Genomic DNA, 21538 nt, shown 5'->3' with positions numbered 1-21538 from the left:
TAGTCACCCTTTGCCTAGAATTTGCAGTCATGTACTCGACATTTTCTCATCCAACTTCTTGAGGTATCACCCTTGGATGCTTTTTAAACAGTATTGAAGGAGTTCCCATCTATATGCTGGGCACTTATTGGCTGCTTTTCTTTATTATTTGGTCCAAGTCATCAATTTCAAAAACATTTTTTCTTTAATAAAATTTTTGTTTTATAATGAAATAAATTAATATGGTGGCACAATTATATTTTTGTCTACAAAACTCATTTCAAACATTTAAGCATACGCCTTCAGATCAAAAACATTTTAAGATCATGAGAAAGATTTCAGTCAAGTGTTTCAAAACATTTGACCGGTAGTGTATATTGTCTATTATGTATTCTATATATACTTTATTTTCTTTTCAATATTTCTTTATTTTTTATTCAATTTTTAATTATTTTTTAAAAGTTTTGTTGCTGTTTTGTATTGTTGTTTACTGAAAGCTCCTGTCACCATGACAAATTCCTTGTATGTGTAAGCATATTTGACAATAAAGCTCATTCTGATTCTGAATACCATCCCAACGGTGAAGCATGGTGTGTGGGTGTTTTTCAGCAGCAGGGACTGGGGGACTGGTCTGGGTTGAAGGAAAGCTGAACGCAGCAAAATACAGAGATATCTTAATGAAAACGTGGTCCAGAGCGCTCAGGACCTCAAACTGGGCCAAAGATTCACCTTCCAACAGCCAAGACAACGCAACAGTGGCTTAGGGACAACTCTGTGAATGACCTTGAGTGGCCCAGCCAGAGCCTGGAGTTGAACCAGTTGACCTGAAAATGGCTGTCCACCGACAGTCCTCATGCAACCTGACATAGCTTGAGAGGATCTGCAGAGAAGAATGGCAGAAAAATCCCTAAATCTAGGTGTGCAAAGCTTGTTGCATCATACCGAAAAAGACTTGAGGCTGTAATTGCTGCCAAAGGTGCTTCAACTAAGTACTGAGTTAAGGTTCTGTCAATGTAATATTTCAGTTTTGTTTTTTTTGTTTTATTTGGAATGGCCAATTCCCAATGTGCTTTTAAGTCCTCATGGTCACGTAGTGATTCGCCTCAGTCCGGGTGGCGAATCCCAGTTGCCTCCACATCTGAGATCGTCAACCACGGAGACATAGTGCATGTGGAGGCTTCACGCCACCCACCGCGGCATCCACGCTCAACTCATCACGTGCCCCACCAAGAACAAACCACATTACAGCGATCACGAGGAGGTTACCCCATGTGACTCTACCCTCCCTAGCAACCGGGCCAATTTGGTTGTTTAAGAGACCTGGCTGGAGTCACTCGGCACGCCTTGGGATTCGAACTAGCGAACTCCAGGGGTGGTAGCCAGCGTCTTTACCACTGAGCTACCCAGGCCCCTCAGTTTTTTATTTTTAATAAATTTGAAAGTTCTGGTTTCTGGAAATCTGTTTTTTTTCTTTGTCATTATGGGGTATGGAGTGTAGACTTTTTGAAAAAATATTTGTCAGTTAAGTGTCAAATGTAGTAGAAACATCTCCAGTTCTTGAGCAGTTTCCATTTCATTCATATGTGTTAGGCCTAAAACAAGTGGTGATCTTGTGCTTAAGTTTTTTACTTTTAATTCCATGGTGAGTGCTCATTGTGGCTGTTATCAAAGGTGTTGAGTGACAGCGGGCAGCGATGTTCTCTTGTGCATCCATACGTGCACTCTACTCACTCCGCTGTCCTGCAGCATGCACTCCTTTTCAGTTGCATTGCAAATCAAAATGCCAGCAGATGTGTCCCCGCTCATGATAAACATCCAGTAACGTACAGATGCTATATTAATTTATAAAAATGAAAAAGTTATATTAGGGTGGATTAGAACCTGAAACTTTCAGTAATCTCAATTCCCAGTACTGACAGTGTTAGATGTATGGATCAAGTTATCAAATTAATTATGTAAAATATGTATTGAAGCACTTGACTGTATCATCAAGAATGACTATTTATCAAAACAGTAAAAGAGTATTTGACATTATCTGCATATAACCTTATTAATATTCATGTGTTTCACCCCTTTTTACGTCCCCCTCTCCACACGCACACCTGTACTAACCACTTTTTAAAACAAAGTGACGCCCGTAGCCAAGAGACATGTCTAAAGAGACATTAGCACTAGGTGTATGCAAGCTTGGTATGCCTTGCCAATTTGGCCAAGAGTTTAGCCTAGCTATATGTGGATTTATTTAAACTAATGACCTAAGATAGCTGTCTGTGCCAATGCCAGATCTCGTTAAAGCTTACCTTGTTAAAAACCTGCTTGTACGTTGAATGTGTCGTGGCCAAAAGCAAACCTTACCGTGCAAGCTGGTAGAAGAAAACACCAGCAACTACCTAAGCAAATAGCATTGTCAGTGGAAAAACTTGCAGCGTGCTACAATGAAACCGACTTATCTGCAAAACTGAAAGAATTAAATGTCAGACAATTAGAGGGAACTCCCATAGCAGGAGGGTCCTGAGCCTAAGTTTCATGGCATGCATTTAGTTTATCGATAATTTTTGTTATGAATCTTTGCTAAATAAGATTCACATTGCACTTTCTAGCTTGCAGATGCAGGAAATTGTCTCAACAATTGTTTAATAGCGTCTTTAGAATGGTGTAACAAGGTTAACAATGGGAAAGGAGGTGGCAGGAACTGGCTGAACAGTCAAAGTAATATTTTAATAAGAACTTAAACAAAAAGACACAAACATAAACACACAAACGGCAGCTGCGTGTGGCTCTCTCTCTCCCGAACTGCCGCATCTGGCTGAATTTATCCCTCTCCTCGGCTGATTAGCCCGATTGGGGGCTGGATGTGTGTAGTCACGGCCCGGCCCTGCCCTTCTCCTCGTCACAAATGGCTACATATAGCTCATAGTCAACACTGAACAAACTCTCTGGTCCTCATAATGGACCTCTTAATTTTCTACAGATACTGTATTTGATGTCCTTTTTCATTGAGGATTTTATCTCTTTTCCATCCAGCCCTATTGACTGCTGTTGTTGTTTGCAGGGAATAAAATAGACTTGGCTGATAAGCGAGAAGTCCACCGGCAGCTAGCGGAGGAGTTTGCAGAGGCACAGAGTATGCTCTATCTGGAGACCTCTGCAAAAGAATCAGACAACGTGGAGAAGCTCTTCTTGGACCTGGCCTGCGAACTGATCCGCGAAGCCAAGCAAAACACGTTGGACAACAACGACTCCACCCCCATGCCTGGAGAAGGGAAGAACATCAATTACTTGAGTTGCTGCAGCATAAACTAGAACACTTGGCCATGCTGTCTGGCTGAGGAGACAGCATGGATTGCATAAAAAGTGGTTGTATTGTTGGTGACTGCTAAATAGTGGCAGTGGTTAGCTACTCTTTGACACTGCTGTTGAAGTCTACTTCAGTTACCCTTGAAACCCTGGGTATTTTAAACTGTGATCACTGTACTTTAGAGAAAAAATATATCAAGATTAGACAAATTATGCTGCTTTCGGGGGACCGAAGCTCTTAGATGCTTTTGGAGAGACAAATAAGGACCTTGCTACAAAATAATGCTTGCTGATAGTTTAGACAATTAGATTTTTTACACTTCTGTACAATGCAACAGTTGGGATTTCCCTGCTGACTTGGGAGCCAATGCATTTGTTTATTAGAGATTTGAAAAAACAAGAATGCAGGTCTTAATCAGCAATTTCACTCGCTTAAGGATAAGTTCACCCAACATGAATACATATAATTTACTCAACATCATGTGGTTCCAAATACCTATGGGTTTCTTTTTAACTTTTGATGAATATCCTGGTTATTTTCCATATAAAGTGAATGGGGACTAGGGCTGTCAAGCTCTAAAATGAAAAACAGCACCATAAAAGTAATCCTTACAACTTGTGCGCTATATTTAAGTCTTCTGAAGCATTACATAGTTTGGTGTGATTAACATACCAAATTTTGGTGTGTTGTTATTCATTGAAAATCTTCCTCTAACCAGTAGCTTTCAAATCTGTGAAATCTCATTCACACTTCTGCTTATTTATACTATTTGTTTGCCAAACACGTGAGAACCAATGATGTTTGGTGTCTGACGTTGACCAGGTGTGTGAATTACTTTTAAGAGCTATAGAGGAGAAGATTATCAATTAATAACAACTTATTTCTTTAGGAGGAAAGAAAGTCATACAGATTTGGAAATGAATTGGATTTTCATTTTTTGGTTGAACTATTCCATTACATCATTGGTGCAATGTTGGTGTGTTGGTATGCACACATTTATTATTTATTCACACAAAATGCTCTTCCTTGCTTGTGGGATCATTTGAGGTGGCTTATGCATGCTGATTTTTAATGAAGATCTCAACAATGCAGTCTGTGACAGGATTATGTAAAGTACAACAACTTAATCCTCATTTAGTCAGTTTGTTTATATCATACACTCCCCTTATGCTTGCATGGATGTGTGGTTGTTTAATACTCAACACAAAGGCCATGTCATTTGAAAAATCATAGCAAAACCCAATGTGCCTCTGCCATATTTCCATCCTGTCATCATGTCAAGTACCCAGGTCATGTTTCACCTCAAAAATTGAAAGGAAAACAATATGAAATTATATTTTACATAAAGAAAATTAGGCCTTTTTAAGACCTTTAAGATTATTTTGCATTGTTTTTTTATTTTTTATTTTTTTATTTACATGACAATTAATCACATTTCCTCCCAAATGTACTGTAATTAGACCGTTGGGTTTTTCAATGGCAAATGCTGATATCAATACAGATACTGAGGTATCAGTTTTGTTAATTGATCATTGTCCCATGCCATAATCTTAAAGTGGCCAAATATTAACCATGTAGTCTGTCTGGCCAATATATCAGTCTATCACTAACTGGTGATTAGGGCTGCCCCATGATAGCTGACCAAAGGTTAGTCTATGAGAAGAGTCTTGGTTGACCAAGTTTTGATTAGTAGGTTGGTCGCAGAAAAACTCCACAGGAAACTGAAGAACACTGGTTTTAACTCTGGTTGGACGCTAGGTGGTACTATGGGGTAATTTTCGTTAAGCATGGTTAGGGTTAAGCCTACACAATAAAGCAAGACACCTTGATTTCAAACTTTGAACTTTATTTTTTATTTATTTTAACTAAAAATTAAAATGAAACTGGAAAAAAAATAAGTGCAATTAAAATGTGTGGTGTTCAACTTTTTGAAAGATGGCTTTACAGCACTTACTTCATCTGTGCATTCTCTACCCGTCGGGTATTTCGTGTCGTGTGTGTGTGTGTGTGTGTGTGTGTGTGTGTGTGTGTGTGTGTGTATATATATATATATATATATATATATATATATATATATATATATCGCAATATCCAATTACATCGGCAACCCCTGGGCTGAGGGATCGGTGAATATTCTTGCTTTAAAGATTTTGCATTGAAAATGTAATTAATTTATTAAAAAACTAAAAAGTTAAATCAAATACAATTTCTAAATTCAAATTGCACTATAAACGAAAAGAAAAAACAAAATAATTAAGTGATAAAAGAATAATATATATATATATATATATATATATATATATATATATATATATATATATATATATATATACACTTTTCCATTTACCCTCCGTCTAAACATGCAACCGGAAAATTACTTACACAAATGAAGACATAAAAACAATAATAAATGTAAAAATAATCATTATAATGATGATAATAATCACTGAAATATGGTTCGAGGTGAACGTGTTTTTGTGTTATTTTATATATTTTGTATTATTTTACAGGCTGCAGAGTTTTCACAATAAACTGCTCTGTGGAAATAAAGCGAATGAACTCAAAGCTCCACCTGAGCTGAGATGTCTGAGGTCATTTGCAGCACTCATATACGATACTGTTCTTGCACAAAAGAAAAAAAAAAATTCAGAAGACAGAAACAAAGAAAGAGTGAGAACCTTTTACATGCACGTGTTCCACGAGACTGCAAGCCTCCGTATCAGCGCTTCATACATGCGCATAGACGGCTTTTCTGTCATCTGTTCTTGTTTCTTCAAGCGCGTGTCTGTGTGTCTACGGACAAATTATTTGTAATATTAATTTGATAATAATAATAGCCTAATAATAATAATAATAATTTAATACATTAATGGGAAAACGAGCCAAATATCGTCAAAGGCTACAGCTATTGGCGATCACTCTGACCATCGTCGATCCCCGAGATCATCATCTGTCGGCACAACCCTAATGTTCATTTCTCTCTATAAATTCACAAAATGTTCAGACAGTCTCCTTGCTGGGTTTTCCAACACATTCAGAATCATTACCGCTTTTGCCGGTGTCACTGCGCTTGCGCTTGTAAAATGTATATTACTGTTTAGCATTTCTCTGTAATGTAGAACAGTGTTAGCAATGTTATTTTTAACATTCTCAGCCCTGGAACTAAAACCATTTTCTGATGCCCCCCACCCCCCAAAAAATATATTTAAATAATTAAATTAATATCATAAACGTGCGAATAGTCGACTAATGGCTTAAATTAATGCTTACTAGTCGACTAGGAAAATCTTTGGTCGGGGGCAGCCCTACTGGTGATTCACTGTTTGTATTTCTCATTGATACACTTTGATGAAATCATTGATGATAATTACATTCTCAATATATAGTAATAAAAAAATACAGACACAATTTATTTTTATTATTATTATTACAATCAGTATAAAGGCAGTATAACGAATACTACAAATATGTATAAATACATCTTACATTTTTATTAAAATTTAAATAATATATCAGTGTAAATATTAACATTTAAATAATTTATAATTGTTTTTCACAATTGTGAAAATGTGTTTTCATTTTCCTGAAAATTCCTGAATTATGCTAAATATAATTTTGTATAATATCTGTTTTTTTTCCCATTTGCTTTTGGGCTGAATATGACCTGGGCATGTTCTTGATAGGATTCGTGAGATTCACAGGTTTCTAGGTTTTAACTGGCCAAGCTCTAGAAATTCTTTTTTAAATGTCTTTGCACATTATCCCCTTAAAGTGAATGCTATGGACTCTTAGGCCATTGTCTAAAATTATAATTTCTTTCTATATTGATATTTTATCCAATAATTTTCTAGAAGGATTTACTTTTGGACATATTCTGTGCTTTCACTTTTAGAAGGATGAGACAAGAAGTAAAATGTTACCGGATGCTTTGTAGTTAATTTAGCCTTGCTTTGGAATTGTAAACGCAGTAGTGATGTTTATGGCTTCTGGCACTCGAGAGGCTAAGAGAACGTGTGTGTGTATCGTTCATGTATAAATGAGAACAATATAATTTGATAGTTGTTTCAGAGTTTTTGCACAATTGGTCTTGATGTTTCAGTCCATCAAAAAGAGGAGCAGTTGATTGAGTTTTGTCATAGTATAATACAGTATGATCCTGATTTCAGTTGGCCTCTGTCTGTTTTGGAACTGTATTGTAAATTTGTATGTTTTTGAGACTTTTGTCACTGCAGAACAAAAATAGGCATTTTCCAATCAGTTGGCATTTTCAAACAGGTATGGGTGTTTTTCAACCGCTTTAGAGGATTTTCCTACTACATTGAGATTCCCTACTTTCATCGGATGGTTTAGAAATGCTCATCCTGGTTTTGAGACGCCCACTGATTTCTACATTGAGATTCCCTAATTTCATTGGATAGTTGAAAAACGCCTATCCCGATTTGAAAACTCCCACAGATTGAGAAACGCCCATTATTGTTCCGCAGAGACCTATACTTAATGATTTTAAACAGATTGGAGCATGTACCTCCAACCTTGGCTGTGCTGTAAGATTGTTTGCACCTGTTTTATTATAATGGAACTGTGAAACTTCTCTTTTATAGACGTTCAGTATTTTACTTGCTGCTAAAGAGCTTTTTCCTGCATTTAAGGTATTTGTGCTTCATCATTTTTTTTTTAACTAAATGAAATGGAATGGATTTTACTCAGCTCTTTGTAATATTTGTGATGATGATTCATCTGATATGTTTATGCTCAACAAAATCCATTCAACACAACTCTAAACAATGTTTAACTTGAGGAACAATTGTGTCAACTTTTTTTATTTTTATTTTTTTATTTGGTTGTTCATGCCAATTACTTTGCAGTATAATGACTTTTCTTCATATTTACACTTAGCTGCTTATCTTTGCTATTACATTTTTCTATTAACACTTTCTATTATATTAAAGTGATAACCTTTCCTAGTTTTATATAAACCATTTTCTTTCTAAATGATGTGCCATGCACAGTATTTTCTCTGTCAGGTATTTTGTCTAGCTTTGTTTTATGGATACTTTCCATATTGTAACATTTCATTGTGTACCAGTGGCATTTGCTAGGATTATTTGTTTTCTGTAAAAGGCTTTATGTGGCGCAATGTCTAGTAGCATTACTAAGCTCTTACCTTATCTGTATGGACAATGTTAATATCACCATTTCATCATAAGAGGTACAATATTCAGCAAGGGTAACCATCTTGAGGGCACAACTCCATTCTTTGACTTTTATCCATTAGATAAATGTACATTTGTTGGTTCTGGTATGATGCATCTTGTGTAATACATTTATCATGACTAAAGAGCTGAACTTCATAACTGCAGCAATTCAGAACTTTTAAGGCATTTCGTTCGAGCAATTATATTTGTGTACCCTTTTCTTTTAATTCTCAATATATAGATTGAATGTTTATTTCTCAAAATAAACATGGTTATGACACTAAATATATTGTCATTGTAGGAAAATGATTAAAACGTAATATTGATTAAAGTTTCTATAAGTGGGGGAAAAAAGTACTGTTTCAGAGGTTTCCCAGACATTTCTGCTGTCCTTTATTGGTTGAACCATACAGAGGTAGTTCTACCCACAAGTGGCTTTAGCCTACACAGTCCATTGTACAAAGGAGCCTCAGTTTGTTCCTGGCAGGCAGCAGACGCCCTAAACCCGCACCCACACTAATCCTAAAAACATGGAGCCTGTAAGGAACAAACTGAAGCACCTTTCTCCCATCGTGGCCATGGCGGCTAACGTGCTTGGGTCACGTGATTTTGTTGTTTACAGGGCTGTCAAAAAGACATACTGGTATTTTAAAAACTGCCTACAGCTGCTTTGAATTCCATAAATAAATAAAAAATAGTTTTATTAGTATTAGAAGCTAGCAAGTGTCTATGATATTTCTGCAAAAACGGTGGTTAGTATGTGGAACCGCACAAAAAACTACAACTCCTATGAGGCACTGTAGCGCGGCTCGTGTTTACGGAAGCTTGTGACGTTCTCAAAACGACCGGTTCAGAAACAGTTTGCTGAAAGAAACACATAATCTGATTTGTGAGTGCAAACACAAAAGACACGCTTAATCATTATACACATATGGTGAATAGATTAATGAGGCTTAAAGTAGCCTTATATCGTAAATTTGCCTGGAAGTTGAGATCATCGTGAACAACAAAAACTTGCAACCTCAAATTTTCACGGCGTGACATTTTATCTACTTTGTATCTTTTGTTTGCGACGAAACGTTACGCTTCGTCATAAAACAACAGCAAATGCTGGTCGTTTGACTGGTTCCTTCCTTTTTCCGCTTATGCAAACGAGACATCGGTTCATATTTTCACACGGAAAGTCCACTCACTCAACTTAACCATGAGACTGACCTGCACTGCTCCTTTCTTCCTCCTCATCAGCTGTCATGCACTGGCTCTCAAACAACAGCTCTTAGGCAGACACGCAGAAAAAACCTCTGATCACCGATCTGTTTCATACAAAACGTTCTATTTTGATCAGCAGGTAAGTTTCCTTCTTTTTTTCATTGCTTTACCTGGATTCACCTTGTTTGAACTACGTTTGTCAAACAGGAAATGCTCACTGTTTGGGTACACATTAATGTGTCAGCATTGTGTAGGACAATGCATATTACGTGAACATTTTGATTACTTTTAGTGGGAAATTAATGCAAATAAATCTAACCTGTTTAACTTGTCTAATGTTTATTGGTTCCCTGGTTAGCTATTAAATCTAAATATTTTAAATGTCTTATCAGATTTATAAATCATTTTCATTTTGTTCTTTTATTTATTTATTTATTATTTTTTCATTAAAATGATTATTGGGAAAAGATTGTAATTGGCAAATACTTTTGGCTAAATTCTAACTTTTCCAGACATTTTAAGCCTCAAAACATTATATATATATATATATATGTATATATATATATATATATATATATATGTATATATATATTATATATATGTATATATATATATATATATGTATATATATATATATATATATATATATATATATATATATGTATATGTGTGTGTGTGTGTGTGTGTGTGTGTGTGTGTGTGTTTAGTATAATCTAAACGTTTGTCATTGTGATCAATTTATGTCAATCTAAAACGCTTGCGACTTATCACATTGTGTTGTAAGCATGTCATTGTGTGCATTATTTTGCAAATCACAGTTTTATGTGGTTGCGGCTGCTCATTAACTTAATTTTGCTGTCCTGCACTGTACTGTGTCTGTAGGATATTTCCTTTTCCTTTCTGCCCCCACATAATAATAGCAAAACCATGGACTTCTAGGCTTGGACACGTGTGGAGGCATATCATTTGACACTGGAAACCATTTGTTTAAAGGGTCATTGACAAATAATGTTGTCCGAGGTGATACAAATTAGAAATCTTTTAAAAATCTAGCTTAAAACACATTTGGTAAGTTTGTAGAAATGTAATCTTTGTGTCCATGTTGGTTTCACTATAAATTAAATAAAAACATAGCATTTAAAATAAATAAATAAATGATTCAAAGACTAAAAATGACATATGGTGTCAAGTAAAAGGTATGAAAATATTTTGCTTACACCTTGAAAACACAATCATTTAAAAAAAATAAAAATAATTAGAAATATATTCTTAAGGTGAACAATGATTTTCTTTTACAAATATCATGCATTTTTGAGAATATCAAGACATACACTCAGGATTACTTCATTGGAACCTGATCAAAATATGCCTTTTCATAGAAATGTCAATGTCAATATTTAATGATATGACTAAAGTTTTTTTTTTTTTTTTTGTCACATGATAACAAAATGGCATGACAGCAACCTGATGTTGGTTACACCACATGACTTTAATTTGGAGAGTAAAAGTTTTTCAAATATCATTTTAAAACAAGTGTTTCACTGCTTATTTAAAAAAAAAAAAAAAATTATAATAATAATCAGCACTATTCATGCCAACTTTTGTTTCTTTACGAGACTGTTAATGAGACATTTTCATTTGACTAAGCTCCAGAAAAAATATCAAAGTTACTTTGCATTCAGTAATTAAAAACATGTTCATCTTTGAAGAGGTGTATTCAAGTAATTGTTTTTTGTGAATTGCATTTATAATGTACTCTATTTTGAAAAAATTTAATAGATCAAGACAAAAAATGAGTGTCATGTCATTGGCCCTAAAGGTAATTGAAATAGCTAAGAAAAGTGCAGTTAGTTCGAATAAGAATTAGAATATTCTAGCATGATTTGTTTGCAGAATCAGATGCCACTTGGAATTATATTTTATTTCATGTAATGTCATTCATTCATATTTATTTTCATTGTATGGAAAATTATGCAATGAAAGTGAATGGCAACTGGGGCTAACATACTTACTAACATCTCTTTTTGTGTTCCATAGAAGAAAGTCATATGGGTTTTAAACAACATGGGAGTTAATAAAGGATGACAGAAGTTTCGTTTTTGGGTGAACTACCCCTTTAAGTGTACAAGTGTCCAAAATAATTTTTTGGGGCCACGAATGACAGGTTTTTTTTTTTTTTTTTTTTTATTTACTTCTTGAAAATAGTTAATCTCACTCTCAGTCTTAAGAATGGCTTAGCAGTTTCACATGTTGTTCTGCTGTCCTTGTGAAAACTTAACACAGGAAAACCCCCACTTCTTCTTTTAGACAAAAATCAGGCCTGTTAAGCTGTTTTCTGAGGTTAATTACTGCTTGACCTGGACACACTGGTGCCAAGGCCATTGTTTCTCTGTGTCTGTTTAGCTCATCCTCCAAGCCCTCTGGAAGATTTGGGCCATTTCCTGTCTTTCTTGCGACTCATTGTCTTGGTTTTGCCCTTGTCAGCAGTTAGTACATTTCAAACAGTAGCTTTCAGTTGTAGTAATGCAGACAGGGCTGCAAAAAAACTGTACAGGAAGTGAAATGTGGGTCTTAGATTTTACATTGCCTTTTGTGTTTAATTTGACGTTCCTGTTCGAGTTGGGCTGCAGTCTGCCATTTCTTCATTCTTTTTGTTTTGGGAACAGTACGAGAGTAAACAGTTGTGCGGATATCCTTACATACATCATCTGTCTGTTGCTGGCCAAGGACTGTGAAATTGAGAGCCCCACACTTATAAAACTATAAATACTATAATAGATTCAATTAATCCACATATTTAATTCAACTCTGGCTTTTCTTTAAACAGGGTTCATACAAGGTGCTTGAAGTGCTTGAAGTACTTGAATTTGGCTTTTTCAAATGTAAGTCCTGGAAAACCCTTTAAAATAGCATTTTTTACCAAGAGGTGCTTAAAAAGTTCTTGAATTTTAGAAAATCTTAATATATGTTGCTTAAATCATTTAATAAATGAAATGTATTTATTTATTTTTGGAAAAACACAATGACAGACCACTAGACCACTGCTGAAGCAGGCAGCGCATAGATGGCGCTGACGTGGCACCTGTTACTTTTGGCAGCACTGTTCAGAATGGGCCAATCACAATCAAGTGTTACTGGAGGATTTAAAAATATATATATTTTATAGATACTGCTGTTGCAGATTTAACAAGGATGAATCCTTGCAACTATCAATTTTAATTACAGTTTACTCACCAGAGTAAAAATATTATAAGAGATGTAAAACGTTTTGAATGATTTGAATGCAGATCAATGGAGGATTCAGTTTTGTGAGCCGTCTAGTGCCCCCTTCTGTAAAGAAAGTGTGTCTCACAAAATATGTTATTTCTGACAACATTTGGGTCAATATCAAGATATGTTGACAAACATGTCCCTTGACTTGTTTTAGTCATGCAAAAGCTTTCAAATAGCAATAAATAAATGAATAAAAATAATAATAATAATATTTTTTTTAAATAATTTTATAACCTAACCTTTAATGATATGAAATGACTCTGTTTTGCCAATTTAAATTTTTTTTTTTTTTTTTTTAAGTATATTTGAAATTGTTAATTGCCTGAGAAAAATCCTTGTTCCCTTCATCTGGTACACCACTTCTATGACATAAAGTTATTTGTGTATTTATTTTTGTACATTTTTTTAATAAAAGCCTTATTATTAATAATTTTAATAATTTAAAAAGAATGTTTGTCCCTTGATTTCATGTTTTTGGTTTTATCAATGTTAAAACCTTTTTATTTATTTATTTATTTAATTTTTTTTTTTAATACAAAAAGTTGTAGTAAATAATTAAGGTTTAAGTTCAGAGGCTGCTTAAATATGCATATAGTGATTTTTCCCAGCATGTTAAAAAGTTATTCACATTTTAACTAATATTTTCACACACAAATATTTGGTGTTATACCCCATTGAACCCTCAGAATGTGGTGTTGTAACCCATTTAACCCTCGTTAGTGTTAAAATTGCTTCGTTCGTGAAACAAAATTAAATTATAAAAGAAAGAACAACAGCCAAGTTGTCATTTATGAATAAAAATGAATGTCAACATGTTACAAAATGTTTACCCTCAGCATTTATAGGCAAAAACTGAACTAAATGGAAAAATTCTATATTTAAGTTTAACTTATATGTAAGTTTGTAAAATTTTTGAGAATGACCCATTTGCAATTTCGGTCGGTTCCTCACATAAATCTGTTGTGTGACTTTAGAAAACATGGAACACAGCACATGAGTCATATGGACTACTGTTTACGGACACAGTTATTCACTTTTGTTGAAAGCGAAGTGCGTTTTAAGGGAGAACACTACAATTGCACATCAATTTCGTCATGAATGAACCAAGAATTGTTACTGTGAGAATATGTAGTTAAAGATACTCATTGTTGTACTTGTAATAAGTGGTGTTTTATAAAAATAAATTAACTGAATGGTTCAAATATTTGTATTTAAAATGAACAAAAATAATTTGTTTTAATGACACCTCAAAAAGTCCTTGAAAGTCCTTGAATATAACTTTGAAGCATCTGTACGAACACTGTTTAAAGATCATAAATAAAGAACACTTTAGACGACATTATAATGTCGGTTACAAAACTAGGCCATGTAATTGCTGTACTTCCACATTTTTACATGGAAACAGCTAGTAGATTGATGACTTGTGACTTGGTCACAACTTTATTCACCATTACAGGTTTCTATATTTGCTTTTTAAGTTTAAATTATCTTTTTTACATTTGTATCACTGCTATCTCGGTAACACTTTACAATAAGGTTCTAAAAACATTAGTTAATGCGTTAGGTAGGCTATCATAAACAAACAATGAACTATATATATCTTTACAGGATCTAATAATCTTTGTTAATGTTGGATAATAAAATGCAATTGTTCATTGTTAGTTAATGTTAGCTCATAGTGCATTAAATAATGTTAACATATACAGCACTTATATTACCTTTGATTTTAAAAATGTATTAGTATATGATGGAATTAACATTAACCAAGATTAATAAATGCCGTTAAATTGTTAATTGTTCATTGTTAGTTTGTGTTAACTAATGTTGTTTACTAATGTTAACAAATGGAACCTTATTGTAAAGTGTTAACCACTATCTCATTAGTAGAATTGAGATGGCAAATGTGAAGTATGTGCCACAAAATTTCCAGCGACCAGGAAGTGGCGCTACACTGTTCTGAACTATTTTTTTTAAAGACCTTTATGATTCAATCCCAGAGATATGGGGTTCTCTATGTCGAGAATATAACATCATCAAAATAACTTACTAAAGCATGGGAATATTTTGGAGACTCATTTGAACTGCAGCCAAGATCTGACAGCTGCTGAATGAATGCAACTGTGAGTGCTCAGAGTATTTTCGCTGTCTCTGGTTCATAAAATTTGTGCCTTTTATGTAGCCAACATGAGGAAAAAGAGGGTATTTACAAAAAAAAAAAAAAAAGAGAACATTCTTTATTAAGTGTTGGGTGGAATTCAAGAAGACCAGGAACTGTTAAGAATTGCAGCACTGGGAATACATTTTAATTTTTTTTTACTTCTTCCCTCAAACTTGGAGAGGTTATGGAAATGTAGAAGACAGTGGACTAGCTCTGGACTGCATAAATAGATATCACAGTTATGCTGAAACTGGAACTAACATAGCATCCCTCACGCTGGCACTAGGTTTTAATACAAATTGAGGCTTTTCATCCCTCCATCCTGTGCTGAGGTTTTACACTTAACAATACATGATGGATCAAGGCCAGGAGGTTGAAGAGAACACCCAGGAATAAAGACAGTGTAGTATCTGTACATTATACATTGTGTATAGCAGAACAATTCTATGTTATGCGCAGAAGCATTGATGTACTGGACACACTACTGTATAGTCCCTGTAGTGAAAGGGGGCTTCTGCCCTATGCGTGCCAATTAAATTTTAAACTGGCCCATTTAGAGCTGTTTCTTTACTCTGCAAAGTAATACTACTTAATTCACTACTTGTGGGCAGTGCCCTGTCATGCTTCTCAGCCCCCTTCAGATTTGCAATACACCACTGTGCAGGAGTCATTGATGTAGGAAAAATATTACTGATGAAAAGATCCACACAAAATCTGAACACTTTTTTCACAATTTCTGCACTGATTTCAGGAAAAATCCACAAATTTATGCAGACAATATTTAAGTACAGTAAAATGTGTTAACATGGGAGCACTATGCTGTGATTGGTAGCTAGAATTAGCCAAAAATATTCCAATAGTACCTTTATTTAAATACAATTAATGCAAAACTATGTAAAATGTATTTATACTTAGGAAAAATGGTAACACTTTACAATAAGGTTGTATTTGTTAACAGTAGTTAACCAAATAATTAACATGAACTAACAACGAACAGAACTTTTACAGCACTTAGTAATCTTGATTCATTTTGATATCGGTATGTACTAATACACAGTGTTGGGAGTAATCTGATGACAAAATAAAGAATTACTGTTGTTTGCATTTCTTTGACATCTGAAGGGTGTGCAACAATGAACGAGGAGGAAATAGACATTATTTTGAACTCTTGGGAAAAGAAAAACTAAAAATGTTTGTGAAGTGTTTTCGGAAGTAATTTAAAAGTAATTAATAATGTGTACTTTTTCGAAGTTATTAGTAATGTTAACATTTTTTGTTAAGTAGTAATTTGGATTACTTTTTTGAGCAATTTACCCACTTCTAATACATTTTTAACTATATAAGTTATGTATACAGTATATACAGTTAATTTGTTCATGATATCTAATGCATTTACTAATGTTAATAAAAAGAACTTTATTGTAAAGTGTACCAGAAAAACAAAGGTGCAATGAGTGGTGTGCAGAATTTTGTGAATCAAATATTTCAGATACTCATTCTCCCTCTTGTATTGTTTTTTTTTTTTTTTATTATTATTATTTTTATTTTTATAATTACAGATATTGTCACGATCTGTCCTAATTAGACTTGATTTTATTACAGATTGATCACTTTGGGTTTTTGGAGAATGGCACATTCAAGCAGCGTTACCTTCTCAATGACCAACACTGGCACAAGGAAGGAGGCCCAATTCTGTTTTACACAGGCAATGAAGGAGACATCACCTGGTTCTGTAACAACACTGTAAATATGCATTTACTTATAAATAGCTCTTACATGTGAAAAAAAAAAAAAAAAACATTCTCAGTTGGTTTAATACTGCTCTCATTTACTGAATACCAAATTTCAATACTAGTGGTCGGCCTAAATTGGTTTTTCAAATGCTGATGCCTTATCTAGAGAGCAGGGTGGCTCCAAGCCAATAGGTAAATAATACAATTTAATGAACTACAACTTTACTTAGCCACTAGGCCAAACATCGTTATTTCAGAATGGCCAAATTTTTCCCAACTAATTTGTCTGGCCAGTGAATCAGTGTATTATTGGATAAACACAGAACATTAAATGTGAGCAACTTGGAGGTATTTCGAAAGATTAATACTAAGATTTGTGGTGTCAATTCAGTTACACAGCTGACACACACAGCTGTTAAAGACAACATGAAATAAGAATTGACCCTATGTACTTTCTTTAAACACGCTCCTGTACGTTGTTCCTAAAATAAAAATGTTTATCTTAATAATCTTAAGTGTTAGATAAGTTACTTATTTGATAAGTTACTTTCTAAAATACTTTTCACAGAAAAGTTATTTTTTTCCACTCAATGTCATAAATATAATATCTATATTTCCTGCCTGTTCATTGTCACACGTAAGTCAGCAGCACACATTTCTCCTTTACAATGACTCATTAGGGGGCACACCTCCTTTAGATATCACGGAAATACAAACTGGCATACAGTACATATGAACGCAATTCATGTTCTAAATGTTTTCTTTATAAGTAATATTATTTTAGAATCAGAATCAGAATGAGCTTTATTACCAAGTATGCTTACACAGGAATTTGTCTTGGTGACAGAAGCCTCCAGTGCACAAACAATACAACAACAAGACAGATATAATAATAAATAAAAAAAATAGACTAAAAATAAAAAGTGAAAAGAAAATATAAGTATATAGAAATACACAATAAGACAAAAATAAAATAATATAAATACACACTGGTGGCCAAAAGGTTGGAATAATGTACAGATTTTGCTCTTATGGAAAGAAATTGGTACTTTTATTCACCAAAGTGGCATTCAGTTGATCACAGTGTATAGTCAGGACATTAATAATGTGAAAAATTACTATTAAACTTAAACTACTTCAAATAGTTCTCATCAAAAAATCCTCCATGTGCAGCAATGACAGCTTTGCAGATCCTTGGCATTCTAGCTGTCAGTTTGTCCAGATACTCAGATGACATTTCACCCCACGCTTCCTGTAGCACTTGCCATAGATGTGGCTGCCTTGTTGGGCACTTCTCACGCACCTGACAGTCTAGCTGATCCCACAAAAGCTCAATGGGGTTAAGATCCATAACATTCTTTTCCAATTATCTGTTGTCCTATGTCTGTGTTTCTTTGCCCACTCAAACCATTTCTTTTTGTTTTTCTGTTTCAAAAGTGGCTTTTTCTTTGCAATTCTTCCCATAAGGCCTGCACCCCTGAGTCTTCTCTTTATGGTTGTACATGAAACTGGTGTTGAGCGGGTAGAATTCAATGAAGCTGTCAGCTGAGGACATGTGAGGCATCTAATTCTCAAACTAGAGATTCTGATTAACTTATCCTCTTGTTTAGTTGTACATCTGGCCTTCCACACCTTTTTCTGTCCTTGTTAGAGCCAGCTATCCTTTGTCTTTGAAGACTGTATTGTACACCTTTGTATGAAATCTTCAGTTTTTTTTTTTGGCAACTTCAAGCACTGTATAGCCTTCATTCCTCAAAACAATGATTGACTGATGAGTTTCTAGAGAAAGCTGTTTCTTTTTTGCCATTGTTGACCTAATATTGACCTTAAGACATGCCAGTCTATTGCATACTGTGGCAACTCAAAAACAAAGACAATGTTAAGCTACATTTAACTAACCAAATAGCTTTCAACTGTGTTTGATATAATGGCAAACAAATTTCTAGTACCAAATTAGTAATTTAGCATGATTACTCAAGGATAAGGTGTTGGAGTGATGGCTGCTGGAAATGGGTCCTGTCTAGATTTGATCAAAAATTACTTTTTCAAATAGTGATGGTGCTGTTTTTTACATCAGTAATGTCTTGACTATACTTTGTGATCAGTTGAATGCTACTTTGGTGAATTAAAGTACCAATTTCCTTCTGAAACAGCAAAATCTTGACATTATTCCAAACTTTTGGCCATGAGTATATATATATATATATATACGTATGTACAAATACAAATTTGTTATATACAGATGCAAGGGAATGTATGGCAGAAGAGGTAGTGTATGTTGGATAAATATAAATAGACCAAGCTGTGTATTGCACATAATTATTGCTCAATGGGGCAGTTTTAACTGTTCATGAGATGGATAGCCTGAGGGAAAAACTGTTCCTGTGCTTGACGGTTCTTGTGCTCAGTGCTCTGTAGCGCCGCCCAGAAGGCAACTGTTCAAAAAGGTAGTGGGCTGGTTGAGTGGGGTCCAGAGTGATTTTCCTCACTCTGGAAGTGTACAGTTCTTGAAGGGAGGGCAGGGGGCAACCAATAATCCTCTCCGCAGTCCGAACAGTCCTTTTGTAGTCTTCTGATGTCCGATTTCATAACTGAACCAAACCAGACAGTTATTGAAGTTCAGAGGACAGACTCAATGACTGCAGAGTAGAACTGTATCAGCAGCGCCTGTGGCAGGTTGAACTTCCTCAGCTGGCGAAGGAAGTACAACCTCTGCTGAGCCTTTTTCACAATGGAGTCAATGTGGGTCTCCCACTTCAAGTCCTGTGAGATGATAGTGCCCAGGAACCTGAATGACTCCACTGCTGCCACAGTGCTGTTTAGAATGGTGAGTGGGTCAGTGTTGGGGTGTTCCTCCTAAAGTCCACTATCATCTCCACTGTTTTGAGCGTGTTCAGCTCCAGGTTGTTTTGACTGCACCAGTGAGCCAGCCGTTCAACCTCCCTTCTTTATACAGACTCATCGTCATCTTGGATGAGGCCAATGTCAGTAGTGTCATATGCAAACTTCAGGAGCTTGACAGAGAGGTCCTTGGCGATGCAGTCATTGGTATACAGGGAGAAGAATAGTGGGGAGAGCACACATCCCTGAGAGGCACCAGTGTTGATCGTGCATGTGCTGGAAGTGAATTTCCCCTGTCTCACTAGCTGCTGCCTGTCCATCAGAAAGCTTGTGATCCACTGACAGATAGATGTGGGAAAAGAGAGTTGGTGTAATTTAGTCCGGAGAATAGCTGTGATGATAGTGCTGAAAGCTGAACTGAAGTCCACCAAAAGGATCCTTGCATATGTCCCTGGTCTGTCCAGATGTTGCAGGATATGATGCAATCCCATAATGACTGCATCATCCACAGACCTGTTTGCTCAATAAGCAAATTGAAGGGGATCTAGAAAGGGTCCAGTGATGTCCTTCAGGTGGGCCAACACCAATCTTTCAAATGATTTCATGACCACAGACATCAGAGCTACAGGTCTGTAGTCATTAAGTCCTGTGATTTTGGGTTTCTTTGGGACAGGAATGATGGTGGAGCATTTGAAGCAGCAGGGAACTTCACACTGCTCCAGTGATCTATTGAAGATCTGTGTGAAGATGGGGCCAGCTGGTCAGCACAGGCTTTTAGACAAGTGGGTGAAACACCATCTGGGCATGTGCTTTCCTTGTCTTTTGTTTCCGGAAGCCACAGCACACCTCCTCTTCACAGATCTTAAATGCAGGTAGAGTAGCAGAAAGGGGGGAGAAGGGGGGGGTTGCAGGAGGTGTTGATGTTTGTGTGAAGTGAAGGTTAGAGGGGTGTGGGGTGTGAGGCTGGGCCTCTCAAATCTGCAGTAAGACACATTCAAGTCATCAGCCAGTTGTTGGTTCCCAACAGTGTTGGGGGATGGTCATGAAGTTAGTAAAGTCTTTCAGGACTCTCCACATTGATGCAGGGTCGTTAGCTGAAAACTTGTTTTTCATCTTATCAGAGTAGCTTTTTTAGCCACTCTGATAATATGCATAATTGTAAAAATGTTAATTAACTTAATTGAAAGTCAGTAACTGTAATCTACAAGATTTTTAAATGCATTGTATTACACTATTATTTGACTAGCAGTATTTAGATTACAGTAACTAAATACTTTGTAATCAGATTACACCCAATACATCCTTTTCACAATCATATAAATTCTCAATGGATAAAATCAATTCTTGTCCTAGGTTTTTTTCTCAAGAATATCCTGTTTCACTTGGAAATATGTCACATTATGGAAGTAAAATGTCCATAAATGCTGTTGTTGTTACATGTTGATTTAACAGTTTACTTAAATGTGGTGTCCTCAATAGTCATCTAAATGACTAAATTACTAATGATGAATTACTAAAAAAATACTGTTATGGGCAAGTAATAAAAGGAACCATCAATATTTCCATACAGTGTTATCAGTGAAAATTTCTACTAGAATGAAATATTATCATTCAGGGAAAAAGTCTTGTAAATTTTTAGTCAAAATAGAAGCTGACTTTTTCCATCTTTTTTTTCTCAAGGGTTTCATGTGGGATGTAGCAGAGCAGCTGGAAGCCATGTTGGTTTTTGCTGAACATCGCTACTATGGAGAGTCCATGCCGTTTGGAGAGGAGTCTTACAGTGTAAATCCAGACTGCTGCTCATATACAGAACTAACAGTCGTTCTATTAACACAATCATTTACCTACTCTA

General features: G+C 35.2%; 2 protein-coding genes across 4 annotated transcripts in view; both read left to right on the top strand.

Moving 5' to 3' along the window:
- The window catches only part of rab30 (RAB30, member RAS oncogene family), a 72825-nt gene extending 67273 nt beyond the window's left edge, over positions 1-5552 (top strand). The window contains exon 5 of the mRNA XM_051679656.1: positions 3032-5552. Coding sequence (XP_051535616.1) covers positions 3032-3282 — 251 coding nt within the window. The 3' untranslated portion in view covers positions 3283-5552. The remainder of the gene's footprint in view (positions 1-3031) is intronic.
- A 176-nt stretch (positions 5553-5728) lies between these two features.
- Positions 5729-21538, top strand: part of prcp (prolylcarboxypeptidase (angiotensinase C)) — a 52877-nt gene continuing 37067 nt past the window's right edge. Inside the window, exons 1-3 of one of the 3 annotated variants that reach the window (XM_051679644.1) lie at positions 5729-7926; positions 16715-16855; positions 21367-21468. In XM_051679644.1, coding sequence (XP_051535604.1) covers positions 21373-21468 — 96 coding nt within the window. In that variant the 5' untranslated portion in view covers positions 5729-7926; positions 16715-16855; positions 21367-21372. Of the gene's footprint in view, positions 7927-9280; positions 9821-16714; positions 16856-21366; positions 21469-21538 lie in introns of those variants that run through there. The other 2 variants (XM_051679643.1, XM_051679642.1) reach the window with 2 other exon arrangements.

The sequence above is a fragment of the Myxocyprinus asiaticus genome, chromosome 39, assembly GCF_019703515.2.
Source record: "Myxocyprinus asiaticus isolate MX2 ecotype Aquarium Trade chromosome 39, UBuf_Myxa_2, whole genome shotgun sequence".
Classification (NCBI taxonomy): Eukaryota; Metazoa; Chordata; class Actinopteri; order Cypriniformes; family Catostomidae; genus Myxocyprinus; species Myxocyprinus asiaticus.
The sequence above is the reverse complement of the archived record's forward strand: the minus strand, read 5'-3'. Positions and strand labels throughout refer to the sequence as shown.